General features: G+C 37.7%; 1 protein-coding gene across 1 annotated transcript; it reads left to right on the top strand.

Moving 5' to 3' along the window:
- Window positions 1–15,219: 15,219 nt before the first annotated feature.
- On the top strand, window positions 15,220–23,083 carry LOC125649164 (cytochrome P450 2U1-like). Its single transcript, XM_048876435.2, has 8 exons — window positions 15,220–15,759; window positions 15,904–16,129; window positions 18,620–18,743; window positions 19,533–19,683; window positions 19,887–20,026; window positions 20,673–20,766; window positions 21,951–22,157; window positions 22,445–23,083. Exons 1-8 carry the CDS (start codon window positions 15,426–15,428, stop codon window positions 22,636–22,638), a joined length of 1,470 nt encoding a protein of 489 aa, XP_048732392.2. The 5' UTR covers window positions 15,220–15,425; the 3' UTR covers window positions 22,639–23,083.
- The last annotated feature ends 2,547 nt before the right edge of the window (window positions 23,084–25,630 follow it).

Here is a 25,630-nt window from a genome sequence, read left to right as displayed (position 1 = left end):
GCGTTTGTTGAGGAGAAACGATGTGCATTCATAATTTTGTCCTTAAATTGTCGCACTGGACACAATCTACCATTATAAACACATTCGCAATACTGAGTTTCAAATTTTGAAATTATTAACGACTGTTCATTTGATCTTTGGTCAACTCTTCGGCATGACGGATTACAACTGCATTTGTGAAATCATTACCTAATGTTCAATACGAAGAGAGATTATTATTAATATTTTTCAGTTTTCTTTAAACAGTGTTTTATTATGTATAACATAATAAGGATTAGCCAGTGGTAAAGTATAGCTATACTGGATTCCTAAACTATAAATAACACCCTTACAAACAACGATACATTCCTGGATCCAGTAAGTGCTCTACCAAGCCCCTATCGTTGCTCCTCATGAATATATTAACCGATATAAACTTCAAACTTACTGTGCGACTCCATATGCCAGAAGTGGTGTTAATCAAAAGTGGATTCTAAATAATTCTAAAGAACTTTTAGTAAACTTGAAATCGCAAAATTTTTCCAAAATCAAAAACATCAAAACCTATGACTTTTCAACACTATACGACCATTCCTCACGATAAATTAAAGACTAGACATTTTGACATCATAGACAGTTGTTTCTTCAACAAATATAGAAAAAGGAAATATTCATATCTAGTGATCAGTCATCCAAAAACTTACTTTGTTAAACACCACTCTGATTCCATGCACAAGTACTCTAAAGTTGAAATAAAAAATATGCTAGAGTTCCTCATTGACAATATCTTCGTGATCTTTGGTGATCAGGTCTTCCAACAGTCTGTTGGAATTCCCATGGGCACGTATTGTGTTCCTTTGTTAGCTGATCTGTTTCTATATTGATATGAAGCAGAATTTATTCAAAAACTTATACGCGAGAAGAAGAAATATCTAGCTTGAAAATACGGATGCATATTTAATCAAGATTATTTGATTTTATATCAAATAGTCAACTATTAATTTAGTACAGGTTTCCACCCGGGCTTTCACCCTGGGCGCCCTTAACAATTATACTACAATGGTATTACCTTACGACTACGTTATGGTACGACTATGCTACGGCACGAGTTAATGAACAACAAACAGTCCCCGGATGTCGTTCTCTTTTTCAAAAGCCACCGAACAAGAAGGACGTGTTCTGTTTTTGACAGCCAAAAAATCGGACACCTTTAGGACAATGCCACCGGTTAGGACCAGACCAAACACCCGAGCATCTCGGAAAAGAAGAGAGAGCATCGGAACGCCCGATAGAGGGAAAGGGAAGCGGTGCAAACAAAGCACCCCGGTGCCCCCTCCGTCACCACGTGGTCCACCCCAAGACCAGCCACTACTGCCTTACGTATCTGACGAAGAGATACCTTCAGCAGCTACATTAGACACTAACACCACGCTAGAGCTGGGTGAGTCAATTTTCTCCCACCCTTATCAACAATTAAGTTGTTACGATTCATTGGGCGCCTACATCCCGCAAAGAATTAAGACTCGGATTTGGGAGGGCAAATTCATAGACCTTTCCCTTCTCATTAAAACCACCAACGAATTGCAAGATTACGATTCACAAGGTGATATTAAGGTTAAGGAGGGGCGGTTGTGCATCGTTAAGCCCAAGACCAATACTTACCTCAATATAGACAAGTGGACTTCCGCTTTTGTCATCTTCATTAGCATCATGCTAGAAAAGTTTCCGACACGGGCGCAAGAATTGCTTAAATATCTCAGGGACATTAGACTTGCGGCGTCTAGGTCTAACTATTGGTTTCGATACGATGAGCAATTTCGTCTCAGAATGGCCAGTCAGCCACAACTGTCGTGGGGCAACATCAACCAAGAATTTTGGTTGTTGCACATTTCAAATAGGTCAGAAACCCACACCCGCAACAATGCTCATCAGAACCAAGGCAGTCATTTTAATCAACCAAGCCGTTCTGCAGTAATGTACTGCAACCATTTCAATAAGGGAGTAAGTTGCCCTTTCTTCCCCAGGTGCAGATACAAGCACGCATGCAGCAAGTGTGGAGACAACCACCCAAGCAGCAGATGCCCAAAATAACAGTCCCATATATTCTTTGGGAGCAACACCTATAAAGTTCTATAATTTATGCAAACATTTGGAAGGATACAGGGACGGCAAATTTATTCAGGAAGGTTTTCTACACGGTTTTAAACTTCAGTATAGAGGGCCTAGGTCACCACGCGAGTCCAATAATCTCCCTAGCCTTAATGTTAATTTAACAATAGCTAACAATAAAATTCACAAAGAAGTTGCCTTAACACGCGTGGCTGGCCCCTTTAATTCACCACCATTTCCCAACTTGCAAGTTTCACCACTAGGCCTGGTCCCCAAAAAAGATGGTGACATGCGACTCATACACCATCTGTCTTACCCTGAAAATGCATCGATCAATCATTTCATTGACCCTAAAGCATGTTCAGTACATTATAGCAACATAGACCAAGCAGCACAGTTCATAGCCAAGCTTGGAAGGGGGGCAATTTTAGCAAAGACTGACATTAAGTCAGCATTTAGGCTGCTCCCTGTATCCCCTGGCGATTTTGATTTGCTTGGGTTCAGATTTCAAGGCAAGTACTACTTTGATAAAATGCTACCGTTTGGGGCTTCAATTAGTTGCGCATTGTTTGAAAAAATTTCGTCATTTTTACATTGGCTCATCCAAAAACATACACAGAACCAGTTCATTGTTCATTATCTTGATGACTTTCTTTTTTGTGGCCCACCCCATTCCTTTGTCACCCACCACTTCCTTCAGGCTTTTAAGTCTATATGCGCTGACATCGGCGTTCCCATCGCGGATGAAAAAACCGTGGAGCCTACCCACGTTCTCACATTTTTGGGCATCGAACTCGACACCATCAATATGACCATGCGCCTCCCTCACGAAAAATTAAATCAACTTAAGTCTTCATTACAGTACTTCTACAACGCAAAAAAGGTCTCGCTTCGCGAAATGCAGTCTCTAATTGGTCTACTTAACTTTGCTTGCAAGGTCATCGCCCCAGGACGAGCCTTCTGTCGCCGGCTCATCAATTCAATCATCGGCATCACTAAACAACATCACAGAATCAGGGTAACAAAAAACATCAAAGCAGACCTTGAGGTCTGGAGCAAATTTTTAGAGTCTTACAATGGCATTTCTGTGATTTCGCTTCAACCTTGGGTATATGATGAAACAATTCAATTGTTTACAGACAGCTCAGGGGGGCCGAAGGGAGGTTTTGGTATTTATTTTGCGGGGAAGTGGGCACATGGGTCCTGGCCAAGTAGTTGGGCTGAGCAAGACATCATTAGAGACATGACTTTTTTGGAATATTTTCCAGTGGTTGTCGCTCTCACCTTATGGGAAAACCAGTTTGCTCATTCCAAACTCCTATTTCACATTGACAATATGGCAGTGGTCCAGGTTATCAATCAGGCTACATCCAAATCCGACCGGGTTATGAACCTGGTTCGCAAGCTAGTATTAACATGCCTCAAGTCCAATATCTGTATTCAGGCGTCATACATCCCAACCAAACAAAATTTTATAGCAGACTCCTTATCTCGTTCACAGTGGGGCAGATTCAGGCGACTGGCACCCCAAGCAGACCTGTCCCCAGTTCCACTGCCACACGACATCTGGCAAATCTAAAGCTGGAGGCAGATCGACTTCTTCACAGATCATTAGCACCATCTACACAGCAAGCATATTCAGCTGCGCTTAACAAATTCCACAATTTTCTTGTTCAGTTCCATTTACACCCGTTTTGGCCAGTCCCAGTCACACAGTTACTACATTACATTGGGCACCTTTCATTGCAAAACATGTCTTACAGGACTGTATCACTTTATATAAATGCCATCGCCTACAAGCATAAAATACATGGCCTTCAAGATACAACCAAATGTTTCATTGTTACCAAAACCCTTGAAGGACTGCGTAGGTCAGCAGGCATAAGCAAGGATATCCGTATTCCTATATCCTACGAACTTTTCTGCCGAATTACCCACTCCCAACCCAATGTATGTAGGTCTGCTTATGAGTCGGCATTATTTTCGGCGGCATTCACCATCACTTATTATGGTTTGCTCAGAGTTTCTGAAACAATTGCACTACAACGCTATGACATTACAATTGTGCATCACAGTCTTTGCCAAATTATCATACAAAAGTCCAAAACGGACCAGATAGGCAGCTCTGCCAAAGTGGATATCAATCCACATTGTAACTCCACGCTTAACCCAGTTGCGACCATCAGTCAGTTCCTGCGCCTTCGAGACCGAATTTCCAGAACCGGCCCCTTGCTAGCACACTTGAACACTAAGCCCTTAACAAAATATCAGTTTCAAGCAGTACTCCAAAAATCACTGCAATTCATAGGAGTATCAGGTCACTTTAGGTCACATAGCTTCAGAATAGGCATGGCAACAGAATTAGCAAAAATGGGCCTTTCTGATTCTGAAATCAAGGCCAAGGGAAGATGGCGATCTGCTGCATATTTAAGTTATATCCGAACATAACTCTTTAATTTATTAGATGTTCTCCTATGCTAACCATACCAAAGTTATTGTAGGTACCCCTACAATTTGGATCCTTGGATCATCAATCCCTTTTTGGGCAGGACACCATGCAGCAACCCAACGGCCAGGGGGAAGTAACCTTAATTTACCTGTTTTAATCAATTGGCTTGGTCGCAGGGGAATGCATTGGGACCAACTGGATAGTGTGGTGTCTGAACATTTACTTCATCTACCCCCACCAAAATTTTTGCTAATACATCTTGGCTCTAACGACCTTACTACACCTGCATTGACAGGCATTGAGCTTGTCCACAGAATCCAGTGTAGCTTGTACCGCTACAATGTACTTCTTCCCAACACCACATTAATTTTTTCATCAGTTACCCAGATTATATTGGCACGGTGCCCCACTTACTGCAGGTGGCAAACTCAATAGCAAACGCCTCAAAGTCAATAAGGCTATCAAAAAGTTTATTACCCAAGAAGTCACTGGCTGTTATATTAACCATGACACAACTATCAGGGTTTCAGAAACTCCCCTGTTCAGGCACGATGGTACTCATTTATCCAAAACAGGTCTAGACATCTATCTAAACAACTTGCAATCTGGGATTCAGTTGTTTTTAAATAACACGTCTAACATCTACCCTTCAGAGTAGCTCAAATTAAGTGTTCAATTCTTATTTTTGTGGGGGGACATAGTGCCTATGTCCTGTGGCGGGGACTGGGGGATACCGTAGTGTAGGCTGTGATCAAGTGGCCCCATAACCTGGTGGTCTCCCCACCCTGCATACAAAGCAGGGGGCGTGGCTCAAAGTAACAATGTGTAGTTGTGCAAATATAGTAACAATCGTGGGTCATGGCCTGCCAGGGCTGGTCCCACTTCCACCTCGTTCAAGCGGGGGGAGGCCACAGTCTGGTAAATGTAAAACCAGGTGGCGCTGGAGACAGGGAGAAGGGCGGTCCCACCTACACTGGTCCAGAACGCGGTAATCGTTCGGATCAGGCACTTGTGCTTACACTCGGCCTCCTTTGTGCCCATACTGTCTTGGTACAATTGCATGTATCCCCCTGTCCCCCACAAAAATTACGGCCTTTTCATCCACTTACAAACCTGTTCCATTCCATATGTTGTATCGTGTAAATTGTTCTGTTGTACCTTTTGAAGCATCAATAAAGTCATGTTCATATTCACGGGTGTTATCATTTTAAAGGCAATGCTGATGCATTGAACATGCTGGGATCGGACTACATTTGGCTCGAATGTCGAGCAAGCGGGTATGTGCTGCGGAATGCCTAGCTCACTGGATCTAATAATTAATTGCTGTTATACAATTTAGAAATTCATTTCAAAATTAAGGATTATCTCCCTCACGCATAGCTCTTATCCTTTGACGAATTTGACTCCACTTTTTTTGGCACTCTGTTTTTGCCTGTAATAGCTCTAAAACTTCATTGTTATTTCGGATTTCAAACATTTCGGTTGAACATCACTGAAGAGACATTATTTGTCGAAATGCACATCTGGTGCATCAAAATTGGTACCATATAAGTTTTACATCTTGCTGTGGCCTTCAATTCGACATTTAGATATATTGACAACGTTTTGTCTATCAACAATGATAATTTCCATTCATGTGTCTATTCGACATATCCCTGTGAGCTCGAAATAAAGGACACCACAGAGTCGTCCACTTCTGCTTCATACTTGAATATTTTATTGAAAGTAGACATTAACGGCAAACTGACAACTCAATTGTATGCCAAACGGGATGATTTCAGCTTCTCCACCGTCAACTTCCCATATTTATGTAGCAATATTCCATTATCACCTGCATATGGTGTTTCTCTCAACTGATTCGATACGCAAGAGCTTGGTCTGCGTATAGTCAGTTTTTAAATCGAGGCAAGCTACTGACAAACAAGTTGATGGTACAGGGGTTTCAACAGTCTCGATTGAAGTCAGCATTTCACAAATTCTATGGTAGTTATAACGATCTAGTTCGTCAATACAACATATTATTGGGTCAAATGCTGTCTGACATGTTTCACAACGATTGTTAGGCCGTTCTTGGCACACTGATTTTGAGTACGGATAACTCCGTTTACCTGGTCCGGATATAGGGCTCATGGCGGGTGTGACCGGTCGACAGGGGGTGCTCACTCCTCCTAGGCACCTGATCCCACCTCTGGTGTGTCCAGGGGTCCGTGTTTGGCCAACTATCTATTTTGTATTGCTTATATGAGTTATGAGATTGATTACTGTTCGTTATCTTCACCTTTCATACATAATAGTGTACATAAGAAATCACAATATACATGTATATCATCATTTACGTTACATGAGATTGATCACTGTTCGTTATCTTCACCTTGCATAAGAAACATTTAATTTAGAGCTCCAAGTGACTTCCTAATAATAAAATTTTATTTACTATATATGATATCAATAAATATAACATAACTAATGTACGTGATTACATTGTTCTTAAGTATTCAATTGATTTAAAGATATCGTTCATTCAATTCATGTGCGCAACAATTCAAACACCCATTTAAAAACTCCTTCCTCTATGCAGTAGTATATGTATTTAATTGTGATTCCCGCTTGTGTTGGGTTTCATCTAGTATTTATATATATTTAGAATCAGTCTTGTCCTTTTTTCCAATAAACTATTTTCAATGTTTTCTAATTTGATGTTTGAAGTTATCAATTACTTTTCGTAGACTGCGCCAAAACAAATCTAATATTTTGTAGCCACAGGTGGTCGGCCTTGGTGGATAAATACGTAAGTCTCCCTTATTGAATGTTAAAAGTATTTGTAGTAATATGTGCAAAAGTATTTTCTCTTATTTCTGAAAGATTTTTTAAAATGATTTATAGACACAATATTTGATGATTCTAAAAGATATTATGAAATTCCATGTGTAGTCCGTCAGATGCTGTAGATTTATTGTTTTTCATTTGTTTCATAACTTGATAGTATACTTGCAAATTCATTACCGAGTTGTCTCTCTTCATCAGCGATTTCGGAAATCTAGACTACATGTCTTTCATCGTTCTTAAATGTTATTGCTAGTAAACAATTTCTGATATCTTCGGTTTTAGTGAAAGTGGCATTTTCATTTTTGTAATTAGCGAACAACGTTTGCCAATTGACTTTGCTATTCTACTTTTGGAAAAAATAGGTCAAAGACTCAATTGGCCGGGTTGTAATATTTAGAGTAAATAATTTGGGTAGGGATTTATTTGGTGGTAGTTATCTGTTGCCCAGCTCGACTTACTGCTAATAATGCAGTCACGGACAACGACATGTCTCTTACTGTTACCGTGAATAGTCACATTTCCACGTTTGAAAGATGTACACTCGGTCGTGGCGATATAGGACAATGGATGTCTAGAAATTGTGGACGTTGCTGGCTTATTGGCCTCAAAAATTCTGCAAAACATTTTGCCATCACGAAAATTTCCTCCGCCATTTCAGGACTGGGGTTCTTCCTTTACTTTTGCATTTCTCTTTAGACATTGCTACATCATCTTTTGATGCAGAACTTTCCCCGTGTGATTCTTGAATTTCTTTGTTACATGTACAAGGCTGAGGCTTCTGTTTTTTACTATTGATAAATCCAAAGTGCTCTAAACCTCGTTTTCCCGCCATCTTGATTGTTTTGACCGAGACTAAAAATATTTATTCAGACTTCCGATCCCGATTCTAAAATTTTACTGGTTGCCCAAATTTTCTTCAATCGCGAAAATGCGACTTTAAAATTATAATCTCTAGTCGCAAAATTGATTTTCTGGTCGCAAATGTGACCGTTTTACTCGCAACTTGGAGCACTGCTGATATATGTAATATTAAGTAATAATAACTAAAATGAACAATAACTTCAGGTGCTTGAATTGTATATTATTATATGATAAAGAAACAGAATTTCTCTATTTATATTGCAAATTTACAACTCATTCCCAGAAAATTTGACATTGATATATAATTGGATTTTTCCTCAGAGGTAGTGCAACTAAATTTAACCACAAAAGATAATCTCATTTACCTTTCTCAAGTTGAACTCTATTTTTAGTAACAACTTTTTGCTGTAGCGCCCATATTCGACAAAGGTCAGACTTCAAAAAACGTAGTGCATAACTTCAATATATATTATCTAAAACTTCATAGTTATTTCGGATTTCAAACATTTCGGTTGAGCATCACTGAAGAGACATTATTTGTCGAAATGCGCATCTGGTGCATCAAAATTGGTACCGTATAAGTTTTACATTATGACCCCTGGGTCGAGGCCTCTGCTGGTGGACTGTTTGTCCCCGAGGGTCTCTACAGCCCAGTAGCTAAGTACTTCGTTACTAGCTTGAAAATACGGATGTATATTTAATTGCTGTTATAAAATTTAGAAATTCATTTCAAAATTAAGGATTATCTCCCTCATGCATAGCTCTTATCCTTGGACGAATTTGGCTCCACTTGTTTGGCACGCTGTTTTTGGCTATATTTAGATCTAAAACTTCATAGTTATTTCGGATTTCAAACATTTCGGTTGAGCATCACTGAAGAGACATTATTTGTCGAAATGCGCATCTGGTGCATCAAAATTGGTACCGTATAAGTTTTACATACTTACTTTCTGCAAAGTTTCAAGGTTGTACATAAAAAACTGTAGGAGGAGTTGATTTCACAAAATTTCCCCAACCGCCCGACCGCCCGCCCACCCGACCGCCCGCACTTCACCATACTATAGACCGGATTTGCACTTCGTGCAACCCGGCCAAAAATTATCGGATTTCAGTTTAGTTTGATTTCGAACGTACAAACAAGCTTTTTAGTAATGGCATTGCTTATTTCATGACCACATCACCTTCTATTCCATTATCATCTGCTTATAGTGTTTATGTCTCTCAACTGGTTAGATATGAAAGAGCTTGTTCTTCGTATGATCAAAGTTTAAACCGAGGCAGGTTACTGACAATTAAGTTGATGTTACAGAAGTTTTAGCAATCCCCTGTGATAGTTATAGTCACCTTATTTGCAATTACAACCTCTCATTCTATCGAATGCTGTCTGACGTGATCCATGCCAATTATTCGGCCGTTGACATACGGATTTTCACCACGGATTATTCCATTTACCTCATCAAAATATATTGCTCATAGCGGGTGTGACTGGTCAATACGAATACTTACTCCTCCTAGGCATCTGATTCCACATCTGGTATTTCCTGGGTTCTGTGTTTTCCCTACTCATAATTTTGTATTCTTTATAGGATGTTTTAGATTGATTACTGTTAATTATTCACACTTTTTCATTCATCTTCTTTGTTTTCAGAAATTAAGGTCGTTTACATTTTTGTTTGACCTCATAACAGGTTGTAAATGCAAATGAAATCATTATAACGACCATAGAAGTTGTGAAATGTTGATTTTAAACGAGACTGTTGAAAACCCTGTAACACCAATCGTCTTTCTTGGTTTCGAAATTGGTCATCCGAAGAGCATGTCCTCGCATGTCAAATTGATGAGACATAAACGCTATACGCAAGGTGATAACGGGATATTTCTACATAAAGATGGGGTGGTAACGGCATAGACCTGATGTCATTCCATTTGCCATAGAGTTTTGTTATTGGTTTGCCGTTAACGTCTATGTTTATTACAATATTCAAATATTAAGCAAATGTGAAAGACTCTATGTTGTCTTTTCCCAATTGCACTGATATATATCACAACTATCATTGGGTGAAATGCTGTCTGATGTGTCTCATACCGATTGTTAGGCCGTTCTTGGCACATTGATTTTGATTACTCCATTTACCTTATCAAGACAGGGCTCACGGCGGGTGTGACCGGTCAACCGAGGGTGCTTACTCCTCCTAGGCACCTGTTCCAGTAGGGATCCGGGTTAGAATAGGTCCTCAGTATCCCTTGCTTGTCGTAAGAGGGGTGGTCCTTCAGATGAGACCACAAAAATCGAGGTTCCGTATCACAGCAGGTGTTGCTCAAAGACCTAAGCGCCGAACATAGGCCTAAATTTTGCAGCCCTTCATCGGTAAAGGTGACGTCTCAATATGAGTGAAAGATTCTCGATGAGGACGTTAAAAATACACAACCAACCAACCTAGTCACCTGATGCCACCTCCAGCGGTCGGTGTTTGCTTAACACTTTATTTTGGAGTTATGAAATAGAGCACTGTTCGTTAATGAAAGTGAACATTTTTGATAAATAAAACGTTGTCGAGACATATCTCAATTTGGAGTTGAAGGCCACACCGAGATATTTTCCTTGTGTAAAATCTTTTGAATACATTCTTCTTCATAAAAATACAAAAAGATGTCACCAGATAAAAAGCAGAATCAGTGCCCGTGGGAATTTCAACAGACGGTTGAACCTACTCACCAAAGACTTGGACGAATGAATATATGTTCCACAACTTCACATAACCCTTAGAGCACAACAAATGCCAGAAGTGATGTAATTCAAATGTGAATTCTAAAACATTCTAAAGAACTTTTAGTAAATTTGAAAGCACAAAGCCTTTCTCAAATGAACACCATCAAAACGTATGACTAGATATTTTGACGCAGAAAATTGCTTCCTCAATAAAAATGCAACAAGAGGTACTGTTAGCAATGCTCACTAAGAATACCCCCACTTACCCCAATTTCCCAAAGGGTGTTGTTAATAGGTATAAATTACCTCTTTCCTGAGTGTAAAAATATGGTATGCCTTTGTAGAAGAAAATGGAAGATATAGTCCGAACACAAATCCAAGGCATAAACCTATAATTTTGACCTTGAGATCAAAGGTCAAGGTCATAAAAAGGTCATGAATGTTCATGACACATAGTCTCATGGTGATACACCCATGCCTTATGGTATGACTATGTCAAAACCCTATAATCAATTTTGACCTTGATGTCAAAGTTCAAGGTCATATAGAGGTCATGAAGTTACCCGACACATCGTCTCATGGTAATACACTCATGTGTCAAATATGGTATGCCTATGTCAAAGAAGTCATGGCCCTAACACGAATCCATTGTAAAAACTTTTAATTTTGACCTTGAGGTCAATGTCACATGAAGGTCATGAAGGTACATGACACATCGTCTCATGGTGATACACTCATGTGTCAAATATTGTATGCCTATGTCAAAGAACAAGGAAGTTATGACCCGGACACGAATCCATTGTAAAAAAAAAAAACCTTTAATTTTGACCTTGATGTCAAGGTCATATAGAGTTTATGAAGGTACTCGACACATTGTCTCATGGTGATCCACCTGTGTGCCAAATATGGTATGCCTAAGTCAAAGAACAAAGAAGTTATGGCACGGACACGAATCTGCACAGACAGACAGAAGGACGGATGGACAGACAGACAGAGTGATTCCTATATACTCCCCTGAACTTCGTTCGGGGAGTATAAAAAAGAAATATTCATATCTTGTGATCAGCTATTCAAAAAAAATTGCATTGATAAACGCACTCTGATTCTACGCACAAGTACTCTGAAGTTGAAATCAAAAAGAGGCTGTAGATCTTCATTGATAATATCTTCGTAGCCTTTGGGGATGATCTGGAGGTTATAAAACTTTTACTGTACTCATACTCAAACTCAGTCATGTTTGTTTTGTCTACAAACCTGAGCCATCTTCGAAACATACTCGAAAATTCTTGAGCATGTACTCCATTTGAGTGTGAGAATGATTTTATACAAGTTTTATTACTTTCACTTTTGAGTATGAGTACGATTTAGAGCACGGATTATGAGTTTAAATATGAAAACATGCTCAAAAAAGTTTTATAAACTCCAGGCCCGGTCTCCCAACAGTCTGTTGGAATTCACATTGGGCACGAATTACGCTCCTTTATCAGCTGACCGTTTTTATATTCTTACAAAGCAGAATTTATTGAAAGGCTTCTATATGAGAAGAAAAAACTCTTGTATGTGGCCTTCAGCTCGACATATACATATATCAAGGACGTTTTATCTATTAACAATAATCATTTTCATTCCCATGTCAATTCGGTACATCCCAGTGAACTTGAAATAAAAGACACCACAGAGTCTTCCACATCTGCTTCATATATAAACATTTTATTGAACATAGATGCTAACGGCAAACTAACAACTCATCAAACGAGATGAATTTAGCTTCTCCATCATCAACTACCCATATTTATTTATTTACATTTCATTAGCACCTGCATATGCTGTTTATGTCTCTCAAATGATTCGATATGCAAGAGCTTGTTCTGCGTATGGTCAGTTTTTAAGATACATGTCAGACATCATTTTACCAATGTCAGGTTGTATTGGTCAAATAGATCGGAGTACCTGTAAAGTGCGAAACGAAATCGAAACGAAATCTACCGAAACAAAACGAAATCTACCGAAACGAAACGAAACCCACCGAAACGAAACGAAACCCACCGAAACGAAACGAAACAGATTGTATAATCGAACTCTTATAATTATAATAATTAAAAATGTTATCTCAGGCCCCTGTTAAAGTTTACACATATAAATAAAATTCGCTTCCCCTTTGATGTAGGCTTTTTTTTTTTTTATCCCGGGGGGGGGGGGTTCAGCTAGGAGCTTAAAGTTTAGCATTAGTTGTGTGTTGGTAAACTTTTTAAAAATATTCTAAGAACCATAACGTATTACCAAACTGATATGCAGGCATCCTAAAGTGTTGTTTTAGATTTATGCATACCATGCCCCAAGGGCCACAATAAGAATTCATCAATGGGATCAATTTCTTCATTGGTTAGAGTGAGTGAGAAAGAGAGAGGGAGGACTCTAAAATCTTTTTAAGAACCACAAAAGTACAAATTCATATGCAAACATTTTCATATAGTGTAGTTTCAAATTTGATCGTTCCATGTTCCCCGGGACCAGAGTGGGGCCAAAATAGGAAGTTCAAAATTCATCAATGGTAATAAATAATAATACATTGTCAAAAGTACAGGTGTATAGATTTTCAAATAAGAAAACATTTTCATATACGGTACTGCTTTGTTAGGTTTGTTGATACCATGACACCACCACCACCCCACCCCCTACCCACCCCGAGTCCAAGGTGGAACCACAGTTGGTATTAACATTAGCTTAAGAAACCCCTTCCCAAAAGCCACAATTAAGTAAATTGATGCATTATTATGCAAGCTGTTGTGTACTTTCAAGTTTGTCCATATCATGGCCCCAAAGCAAGATGAGGCTAAGATAGAGTTTCAAACTTTAACATTGGTCATATATAAGAGGAATCTTTAAGCACAATGGTAAAAACTATATCCAATTCATTTTCAAGCATTCACACTTAGTTTAGTTTCAGGTTTTGCTATGCTTTTACCAGGGTCAGGAAGGGGTCACGATAGCTGTTCAAAATATAACATTGGCCATATAATGAAAGAATCTTTGAAAAATATTTTTTCATCAACCACAAGGGTACAGAATATGCAAACATCTTCATGGTTTGTTCATGTCCATATCTCTGGGATCTGGGCGTGGCCACAATGGATTCAGAGTTGAAAATTGGTTTTATATTTTGAAATAATCTTTTCAATAGGTACAAGTTTACATAATTCTTACATTAATTTGTAAGCAACCTCATGAACTTTAAACGAACAATAGCTCGCTCCAGAATATTTTGATGCTCAAGTGGGCCCATGGGTCTTTCGTTTATTTATTTTTGCATCGATTAAGCTTATATTCTTTATTTCTACAAGAAGTTTAATACCTCGTACATCTCGATTATCAGACCCAATATAAAACCAACTCCCTTAAATTTTACCTTGGCTAAGATCAAATCCATATCACGTGTCAATCATTTTTGAAACTGTAATCTCTGAGAGCCTCTATATTGCACAATGGGGGCGAATTAGTCAGAGGGGACTATAGTTTTTACACAGTCGTAACCAATTGAATTTAAAACATTTTGAAACATGCAATTTTTCCCTCTTTTCCTAATCTATGGTTACCACAGTCTAGTGAGGCTGAGAAAGATAACTGCGAGTAAAATTCATCTCGAATGAAACTGAGCTCACTTATCCCACGCTGACAAGATGATTATGAAAGAGTGAAAGCCAACCTCTAGGAGAAAATATGAAACAAAAAGGTGAATATTACATGCATGCACAGATATAAGTCTGAATGATAGGGAGTGAGGTTTTTATGGATATTCAGCATATCATTATAAAATATCCTAAATTTTACAATTTAGGAGGTATTGGTGACATTGAAATAAAAGGGCTTTTATTAATGCATGCACGTGTTAAGGAGTAATGAATGCAAAACTATGATTACAAGACTAATCTTTTTTTTTTAGGAGTAATGAATGTAAACTAAGATTACAAGACTAATCATTTTTGTGAAAATTATCTTACCCCGTGGGACACAAGTCAAAGAAATAATCATTTGTGTTAGTAGAATGCAATGTCGGAGAAGGTAGAAAGTTTTTATCACTTTTAATGAGTTCACAAAATATTTCTTTGAATTTTAGTTATGCAAAAAGCCGTTTCTCCCCACAAGGTTTCACTCCATGGTTTCATTTTAATGTTTCTTTTAATTGGCTTAATCACGCATTATAAGTCATGTCTTTCAAAATGTGTTATATTCTTTACTTGACATGTACAGTTGTTTTTTCATCAGGTGCAACTGCATGTATTATTGCATATACTTATCTGTACGTTGTATAAGTGCTTCCAGTATTACGTATGTGCGCTGGGACACTTTAGTGTTTTGTAAACAAGCTATCACACTGCTTTCGTAGACGGAATACAGATGAACGCAAAACGTGGTTTCTTATCGCGCAAACCCCAAAGGAGTACCATCCCGTTTTAAATTTTCAGTTTTTTAACATATTTTGTCATTACAACGATGGCTTTAGTGACTTTTCTATCATATGGACCTTACTTTATGAGCGCAGTGGTGCTTCTTTTTACCTACTTAATCTTGAAAAACCGCGGACTACCCCCAGGTCCCTTTAGTTTGCCTTTAATCGGTAATGCAGGCATATCAGACAACAAAAAGTTGATGATTTTACTGAAGAATTTGGAGAGAAAGTATGGAAGCATATTTCGGTTTAGACTTGGTGCGCGTCACGTTACCGTGGTCGGTGGACTTGAAAACATTAAACGGGTTTTGGAGCAAGATTCTTTGCAACCGTACCGACAATGGCCCAACTTCATCACGGCAGTTCAACCATCTCCAGGTCAGTTATGTAAGACAGTATGTATGGTACTCGTCTTAGTCGGAATTGTAAAATCAATCTTATTTGCAATAGTTTTGTATACGTTGGTTACTATGTAAACGTTTTGAAATGTCAAAATTTTAAACCTGATTTACATCGACATAGGCTCTTCATTGGAGAACGATGAGCTTTCGAAGGTCCTTGGTCAGCTGTCCAAGATGACCGCCGATAATTTCCTGAGAGAGAAAACCTCAATAGAGGCAACCATTCTAGAAGAGGTTCGAAACCTGCAGAGGGAACTGTCGGCAGAGAAATGTCGACCAATCAGCATGCTGAATATAGTTACAGAAGCCGTGTACAACATTGTGTCAGCTGTTACGATTGGTGAAAGGTATAGATATTTATTTATTACTACAATGCATATACTGTACAGTATCTTAGAATTAATCAGATTCCGTAATTAAGTACAGTATCTTAATATTAATCAAACATTTCGTACGTAATTGAATGACAACAACACTCATTTTCTCGTTGGTAAACGAACACTGAATATAAGTCCTGGTTCCTAATTACGCAAACGGATTTGGAATCTGAGGGGTCATAAAACATGGATAGACGAGCTCTATTTTGTCTAACTTTCATTAGGGGGAGATTTCAAACAGAGTGAGCTCTTCTAAGTTTTAGGGTTCGGGGCAAGTATCGATCAAAATGATGAGTTGAGTTCTCTCTGAAGATAGTTCCCTTAATGAATATCTGTGGGATATATTGGGAGAGAATATGACAGATAGAAATTAACAGGCACGGGGACTGACAGACCGGATACAATACAGGTGCAAGAAGCGGAGAGGTTACATAATAACTGAAATTAGAAAGCCGTTTATCAGGGGAATTTTTTTTCATCCATTCGTGACGTTCTGTGTTTTAGAGATAAGGCCTTGAATATTGCATAAAATGTGGGTTGGAATTGTGGTATCAAATATTCATTATTAAACAGATTTGTCTTAAAGATAAGTAACTCGGTTAACCATTTATATTGTTCGACGTTGATTTCCATGTACTGTTTGGACAAAAAATGTATTTAAATAATTATCTCTTTATCACGAACGGTAGGAAGGACCACACATCTTTCAACATTACAACACCAATATGGATTATGATCAATTAAGACAACTAGAAGGTAATGCTTCTTCAAGCATTTAATCACGAATTCTAGCGTACAACACTAATCTTGGTTTTCCACGATTATTCTGACTGATAGCCACAGCAGATGGGTTTTTTTAAATGATAAAGTCGCATTATTAGAATATTTCAGTTAAAATTTCAGAAAGTCTGAGAAACGAAGGTTGCTGTACTTTAATGGGCTACACAATCATTAACCTTTACGTGTGTATCCGCCGTTCATTGTTGATCATGATCGTCATTACGGTCGGAATCGTTTCCCTAGTCCAGTTTGTACAATATCAATTAGGATTGTCGCTCGACATCACGATGTCTTACAATATTGACACGATATCCAGTTAACATCATAAAAATTCTTATACAGGGCATTGTGTCGACATTGCTTGGTCGACAAAATATTGTATGTCGGATAGGTTCCTTATATATCGCTTAGACTGGCGATCCTAACTCTTGCAACCCGCATAGACAACGACATTAATCTAATGTAATAACCCAAATAGATCAACGGTTAGTACATGTAATAATGGAGTTTGGTAGGGTGAAGGTTAGGGTTTGGTTTTCAGTAAACTTTAGGTATAATATAAGGAAAGATTAGCCTCGGTGTCGAGATGGCAGAAGATAAATATAATAGCTCAGGATTGCGATGTGAAATAGTGAACAATTTCAACAATACAGAAAGATGCGAAGTAGTCATGTATTGTAAACATTGCCATGTTGATGATGTGGGCAGGGTGACGATGTGGACACGGTGTCAACACGACATTGTCAATATCACGAGGTCGTGCGGGAATACTGTTACGATGGGGACTTAGATATGTAGGATTTTATTCGCGAGAACTAAAATTTCGCGAATAGCTAAGTCTCACGAATAAAATGTGACATACAGCACTACAATCACAGAGGTCACAGAACTGCAATGTTTATCAAATGAGGACAGGATACAGGTATTACACGCATACAGACACACACATATATACACAGACACACACAAAACACACACACACACACACACACGATAAAACATTACATCATCGTAAAACGTATTTTGAGTGACTTGCGGAATTATTTTAGGATGTGGGAATTGACAACACTCTTCAACAGGCACTTTCCAGTCTGTTTTGTGTTATCAAAAACGGAAGATGCGGTCGCAAACATTGAGAAAAATGACACAAACGCGGGTCATTATTCTGCGATGTTTGCGACCTTCATATCCTGTTTAACAAACCAAAGAAAGAATTTTTTTGTGGTTTATTTTAATATCAATACTTTCAAGTACGTAAAATAGATTTGTAAGTTATTCAAACGTTACAGTTGAAAACCATCTGACCTTGACTTGTCTCCATATTTGGTAATGATTTCCATATTTAAACGATGTTGGGGAAAATTGTCCAAAAAATGGCAAAGTAATCGCATAAAATAAATCACCTTACACTATAGGTAAGCGTTACTTATTCAATGAAAAAGAATGAACCAGAAAACATTTTCCAACAATTTCGAAGTAGGTCGCGGAGTTCGTGGAATGTACATGTATATATTCTCACGCGGACAGACGCCACTAAAAATCCGGACTAACTAGATTGAAACAAAATGTGAGTTTATAGTTGCAATTGTTTCAATAGAAATTAAGCAGGATACACACTGTGAATATAGATATGATATTTCACTACTAATATTGCATACAGGAGCCTATTTTTTGTTTCAGACTTGAGTTTGATAGACCATCCTGTAGACGTTTTAAAGAATGCCTCCAAGAAATATCCAGATGTAGCAATTTTGTTACCCCTGAGAATGGCGTCAGTGTCCTTCGGTTCCTGTCCACTAAAAGGGTTCGTCCAATGCAGTTAGTTCATATACACCATAGGATAAAATAAATATCTGATCGATAGATGTCCATCTTTCATGTAGACGGGTATATTTTAGACCATTTTAATCACCTTGGCACAGAAATCCCCTCGTATATAGGGAATGCAAGCCTATATAAATGTAAGGCAGCCCCTCCATGTGGGTGGCCTCATTTACAACATTCATATAGAACCACTGGAAGTTCCTAATAAAAGAATTTGTTCAAATTCAAACCATGGTTTGTGGTTAGTGCGAATTAAATAGAAATGCAATCGGGATGCATATAGGGAAATCTCCTCACGAACAAAGGGAAGACACCTCGTTTTAAAGTTTGTACATACTTGTATACTTATATCTGTAAATCGAGACCACAGGGCCAAGATTCATAAATATAGAATGTGTAGGAACTTAATTACGGCACAGTTTATTAAGTTAATGTTCAATTATTTTTTTTATACATGTATAATAATACGGTAATGTATATTCCGTTCCGTTCACATTATGTTCTTTTTGTCAATACGGTATAACAATATGTATTTCATACGAGAATTAATTATCAGTATGTTCAGGCGAGCGTTGTTAACCATGTAACTCATGTTATGTAACCGATTTACAACGGCAGTTCTAAGCATGGGGTTTACAATTTGTCATAGATAAGAACGGAATGTGTTTCCCAAGAAGTGACAGGTATCCCCAGACAAGGTTTCTAAGTGAATCATTGCATCTATCGCGAAAATGCATGTGTGTAATTTAGACTTTAAAATTTCATTCAGATTTCAAAACTTCGAGATTCCGTCAAATATGTACAAGAGTTTCTAGAACCCAGATTGATCAATCACAAATCATCTTTGATCAAGAAAGACCTTCCGGATTTCATAGACGTTTGTTTAAAGCGCAACAGCACCGAAGGAAAATTAATCAACGGTATGTACCACATGTACGGGTATGCCTGGGTTTTTTTTCCCCAATACGATGATATTAAACATATATGATAGAATTTCAAGAAAAATCCCTTTGTGAATACCTTTAATTTCGTCCCCCGTCCTTCGTGTTATTAACTCTTCACATTTCAAGCTTTTACGACCTATCTGAGTAATGAGAAATAAGATTATAAAATTATGTTTCAGATGGAGGCATTCTCCAGGGGGTAATTAATTTTTTCGTTAGTGGCTGTGAACCCACCATCAGTGTATCGATGTGGATGTTTTTGTTGATGACGCGATACCCTGAACTTCAAAAGAAATGTCGCCATGTCATTCGACTGCAGGTACATGTAACACAGCAATATTATTCTTGGGACCCAACACACTATAACATTTACCGTACCTAATACGAGTGCCATTATCATTATGTTTTATTGACATAAAGATACATGCATATTATAGAATCAAATAGACATTTCAGAAAATATCCTCAACAAACGCCGAGCATAGGCCTAACTTTTGCAGCCCTTCACCGGCAATGGTGACGTCTCCATATGAGTGAAACATCCTCGGGGGGGGGGGGGGGAGGTTAAAACAATATACAATCAATCAACCAATCCTCCGCAATCAAAGAACTCCATAGTTCAAGTTTTATGTTAATGTATTAATGATGAAAGAATCCAATCTCGTGTATAATAAAATCCATAGCCATAAATCGTTTTTGAATCGGATCAAATTACACAGTGTATAGAACAAAACCCTCAGTTTTAAGCTGGTCTGGATTCAACATTGTGTTATCTATTCGAATACGTTTAATCTTATCAAATAAAATAGTTTACAAGGGAAGCAAGTGCATATAATTTCAACCGTGATATCACATGGGTTAACACCCCTTCAATCAAATTGAATAGTTGTAATTCAACAGGAGGTCCATAGGAACCTATCTGCGTTTACAATCTCAAAATTACAAGGTTGATTATGATATTTCAGATAAAAGATGATGGATGTGTTTCCTGGGGAGACCGCGAGCAGTTCCCGTTTATCCTAGCGACAATACAAGAGGCGCAGCGCTTTTCTAACCCAGGTAAGATTTCACGCCGTGTGCCACAGGAGGGTTTAGGGTAATTTTACACCAAGTTTATAATCATGCTACACTTTTAACCATCTTAAAGGGGTTATGCATTATTTTGATCTATTACTACATACTAAAAACATCTTTTATCACAAATTTTCTCACGTATTGTGTTTTTTAATATCTAAAAAGAAACCATTACTTTGCACATATTGTTCGAAATACCTTTTAACTTTATCGCCCTATTTTATCTGTGGGAGTAAAGTATAGAGAGGTTTGCAGTGGAGGCTATATATTCTTAGCAAAAATATTCAGTAATGCAACGGGTCTAATTATGAAATTCCTACAGTGTTGTTTGATATATTCTCCAGAATATTTCATTTTTATCAACCATTGGTAAAGAAGCAAATTATTTTTTAAAATATATTTTCAGTTCCTCAGAACAATTAACAATTCTCTGTTCATTACTGTTCGGTGAATAGGGAAACAGTTTCACCTTTTACAGGTTGGATTGTGAACCAACTTTCATACATGTAGCAAAAAACACTATATAATAGATTACACAAACTGAAGTCATCCTTTTAGAAAACTCGACCTTATCATCCAAGTCTCCAACTAAAATTTAATTTTGGCTTCGGGTTTTTTTTTTTTTTTTCTTGTTTGCTATTTTTAAATATGAATTTATCTGAAATACCATGTTATAATCAAAAGATAGCATCGAAAGTTGCGGGACGTAGTCATCTTGTCAAAGAGCATCAGTTTATTGAATAAAAATTCATAGTGTGCTTGTTTCCTGGCCGATGATAGAAAGGGTGATTTTAAGTCCAACCAAACAAAATTATCTGTCCACCTATCCACTACTAAATTGATGACTCGTGTTACGGCAAATTTTAAAGATGACCTGATTTTGAAAACGAAACAATATGAGAAAGTGTGTATTTATGGATAACTGATAGGGTGGTGCTCTGTTTGACACAATTAAACACATAACACGGTTTGAGGAATTAGAATGATCATTTATTAACTAATAAATGACAAAGTATTATGCAAAAAAAGTTTAAAATATAATAAACTAAAAACACAATACTTCAATTCATGCTAAGGAATTGTGACTAATAAAACATTACAAAAATGTCCCAATCCTAAAAACTACAATATAAAAAATCATAAATACAATATTATGACTTTATGTGTAGTGCCGTTCGGATATCCATACGAAGTTTCGTCAGAAACAGATGTTGGAGACTTCAGAGTCCCAAGCGGCGACCTGCTCCTGATGAATTATCAGTCGTGCCACATGGATCATACGTACTGGAAACGTCCTGCAGAATTCCGACCGGAAAACTTCACGGATTCGGACGGAGAGCTCGTCCACCATGAGGCCTTCTTGCCTTATGGATTTGGTAAGAGAGTATTATACATAAATGTATTTTCATACCAGTATTCATTATGATGAATTAGGTGGATGGCTAGTGCATATCAGCCTACTACCCAGTCCTGCTCATCAGCAGAATGAAATATTACATGTAATTTGAATGAATTATCAGATTGGAGAAATACAAGTTTTAAAGTATGCATCTGCATTTTTTAAAACTTGAACGAAAGTAGGATTGTGAGAATAATTCTATACATCAAGATCATTTTCCTGGAAATGTAATAAAAGAATTGAAATTCGTATATTTCTCCTTAGGGCCTATAACTTGCAAGTTCAACAGCTTCGCAGACCAAATTTTGTTCCTCGTTTTTACAAATATAATCAGCAAATTCGAACTCCGAGCACCGGACGAACACCCAAGTCCACCTCTTACTGCAGAAGAGGGGCCTATACGATATCCCAAACCTTACTACGTTGTGCCGTATCCCATACAGGATGAGAAGGACTAAAACATGCTAGAGGATTGTTCACGTTGTGTAAAGGATTGAGCTTCAAAAGAACATACTCTGCATTATATAATAGGTATATTGGTGAATATTCGCGCGTGGGTCTGACACGTTTGTACCGGGCTGAAACATGACAGCACTCATTAATATCTTCATCAGTCTGCAACATTAATTTTCAAATAGGATTTGCACTGAGTGCCTCTTTCGTGCAGCATTGTTCTGACAGGAACAGTTGCTGCGAATGAATTATAGTAAAAAAGACGGTGAGATCTTAACTACAAGGCCAAGTGCTTGGTTTCAATGGCAATTGTTTACATTGGAGGTAAAAATGTGCTCTGAATCCGTAGCGTCCGATGTGACTAGACACATTGCAAACTCGACTGTCAGGGTAATTTCCTGTAATAATTTGCATGCATTATTTAAATAAAAATATTATTAGAACTTCAAAGGAAATTGTATGGTATTAATTGAAACGTTATCGGCGAGAATAATTACTGTACACTACACAGGCGGAAGTAGCCATGCCTCGCGTTCAACTCCGTATGATGAAATCCTGTTAATCAATTTCATGCAGCTTAATAAACGTTTCATGTCTCCATGTAGCTCAACGGTTGTGAGAGACAGAGAGCTAAGCCCGATATTCCGTATAATTTTGTTTACTTTAATTTTTGTGTGTGAAATGAACATTTTACAATATACGTTGTATATCTGTATGTTATGGAGATTGGAAAACAAGCCAAGAGGCTTTATTACCAGGTAATCGCGCTCTCAAAACAATATGTTTGATAGAAAATGAGCAATAAGCTAAATCATTTTCTAGGTCATGAATAGTCACCAGTACATCTTGTCATTTTCATTCCCTTATTATGCTTATTGCACTGCTTGAAATCCCCTCATTCCAATTACAGAAAACGCCTCACGAAACAGACTAAACGATTAACAATGAGAAATCAAATTTGAAACAGGCTTAAGTGAAAACAAAAAAATCCTATACTGATAGGTTTGAGTTCCAGAGATCAAGTATGTTTGATGGTTTTGGCATAATGGATGCACTTATAGCGCATGATCTACTTAAACAAAGAAGCATTGAATCTTACCTGTAAGTGGAAAATGTGGCAACACCTTGTTTTACATAGAAAATTCATCTTCCAAACACATCTTTCGTCGCTCCAAATGAATTGTTTGTGTGGAAGCAGATCCAGACAATCTTCATCTGCTCCTACCCTCAGGTGCAAGTAAAAGGATGAAGGATACTGCTCCCTTACCCACTCCCACGCATTTCCATCAAAAGATCAGCGCCACCGGGCCAATTTGTCACGTATACAATGTTAAACAATCGGAACAGAAGCGGCCAAATGCCACTACACCCTATCTCAAAGTAATTTTAAGAAAAGGTCTTTCACATTATTGTGTGGACATTTAAGTGAGGTTAGACCGGGTGCTATGGGGAAAAGTCAGCTTGTGCATGCACACGTGTATGTGTTCACCGGAGCCAATCGGAACATCGCTCGGCCTTTTCCGTCAAGTCGAGAAAAACTTCTGGACTTGTTGTAAATGGCCGGGCGAAATTCTGATTACACCATGCAGTGCTTGATGTCGCGACTTCCTTTACAAGAAAAGTTATTGACATAAGCGTCAAAACTTGGTAACGATCAAAACTATTAAAATGAAAAAGTGAAACTAACGAACAGTGCTTAATCTCATAAATATCATAACAAGAAAAATTTGAGAGTAGGGCAAGACCCATGGAAATATCTGAGATAGGATCAGAAACCAGATAGTAAGCATCAACTATTAAACATGTTAAAACTATGTAAACCATTTAGACACCTTCATGTTTTCTTAGCGAAGTTTATATTTTCCTGCTTCAGTCCTTCGTTCATTCTGACAGGCTAAGCCATTGTTTCCGATAAAATCCCATTGTATTAAGTAGTTTTCATCTCTAAGGAAAACCAAAAACCCCATGTGTAGAATGTATTTAACTATAAAAAATAGTTATTCAAATTTTTCAATGAATATTGTTATTAAACTCTTGAAAAACAGACTTGAAGAATTGTTTTAGCACACTAAAACTGATGTCCCCCTTCTATTTTCCAATTTTTAAAAACATTTTTAGGGATCATTTTTAAAGTGGAAAATTAATAGTTACGGTACTTAACAGTCACCTACATGTATATGTGCTTCAACCAAGGAACAGTGTTGTGAACATATGATAGTAAATTAAACTTACCAACATACCAAATATCAAAGGCCTATGTCAAAAGACAAAAAGGTTGTGGTCTGGACAAAACAATACCCCCCAAATTCTTCTATTATTTGACCTTTACATGAAAAGTCGTCATCATAATGGCATGCGACACTCTGTCTTATCATGGTATACCCACATACCAAATATCAAAGGCCTTTGTCAAAAGACAAAAAAGTTATGGTCCGGACAAAAATTACCCAAAATTCTATTATTTGACATTTACATAAAAGGTCATAGTCAAAGGTCATCAACAATGGCACGCAACACACTGTCTTATCATGGTATACCAATTATTAAAGGCTTAGCCCAAAAAATTCTATTATTTGACATTTACATAAAAGGTCATAGTCAAAGGTCATCAACAATGGCACGCAACACACTGTCTTATCATGGTATACCAATTATTAAAGGCTTAGCCCAAAAAATTCTATTATTTGCCCTTTACATAAAAGTTCAAATGAAGATAATCGAAACGGCACACGTCACACTGTCTTATGATGGTATACCAACATACCAAATATCAATGGCCTTTGTCATGAAACAAAAAGGTCCGGGGAAAAAATGCCCAAACAATTCTATTATTTTACCTTTATATAAAAGGTCATCAAAAATGGTTCGCGACACACTGTTTAACATGGTATACCCACATACCAAATATCAAAGGCGTACATGTGTATGTCAAAAGACAAAAAAGTTATGGCCCGGACAAACTTTGTATGAGAAGAGGAAGAAGAATTCACACTAAAG

Source organism: Ostrea edulis, chromosome 5 (genome assembly GCF_947568905.1).
Source record: "Ostrea edulis chromosome 5, xbOstEdul1.1, whole genome shotgun sequence".
In the NCBI taxonomy this organism is placed as follows: domain Eukaryota; kingdom Metazoa; phylum Mollusca; class Bivalvia; order Ostreida; family Ostreidae; genus Ostrea; species Ostrea edulis.
Note: the sequence above shows the minus strand (reverse complement) of the source record. Positions and strands in the feature narration are given on the sequence as shown.

Bases quoted from the DNA above. Each gene is read 5' to 3' on its own strand.
- LOC125649164 (XM_048876435.2), top strand. From the start codon at position 15,426: ATGGCTTTAGTGACTTTTCTATCATATGGACCTTACTTTATGAGCGCA. The intron at 18,744-19,532 runs GTTCGTCCAATG...AATTTCATTCAG, and splicing joins GGTTCCTGTCCACTAAAAGG to ATTTCAAAACTTCGAGATTC. The intron at 19,684-19,886 runs GTATGTACCACA...ATTATGTTTCAG, and splicing joins CGAAGGAAAATTAATCAACG to ATGGAGGCATTCTCCAGGGG.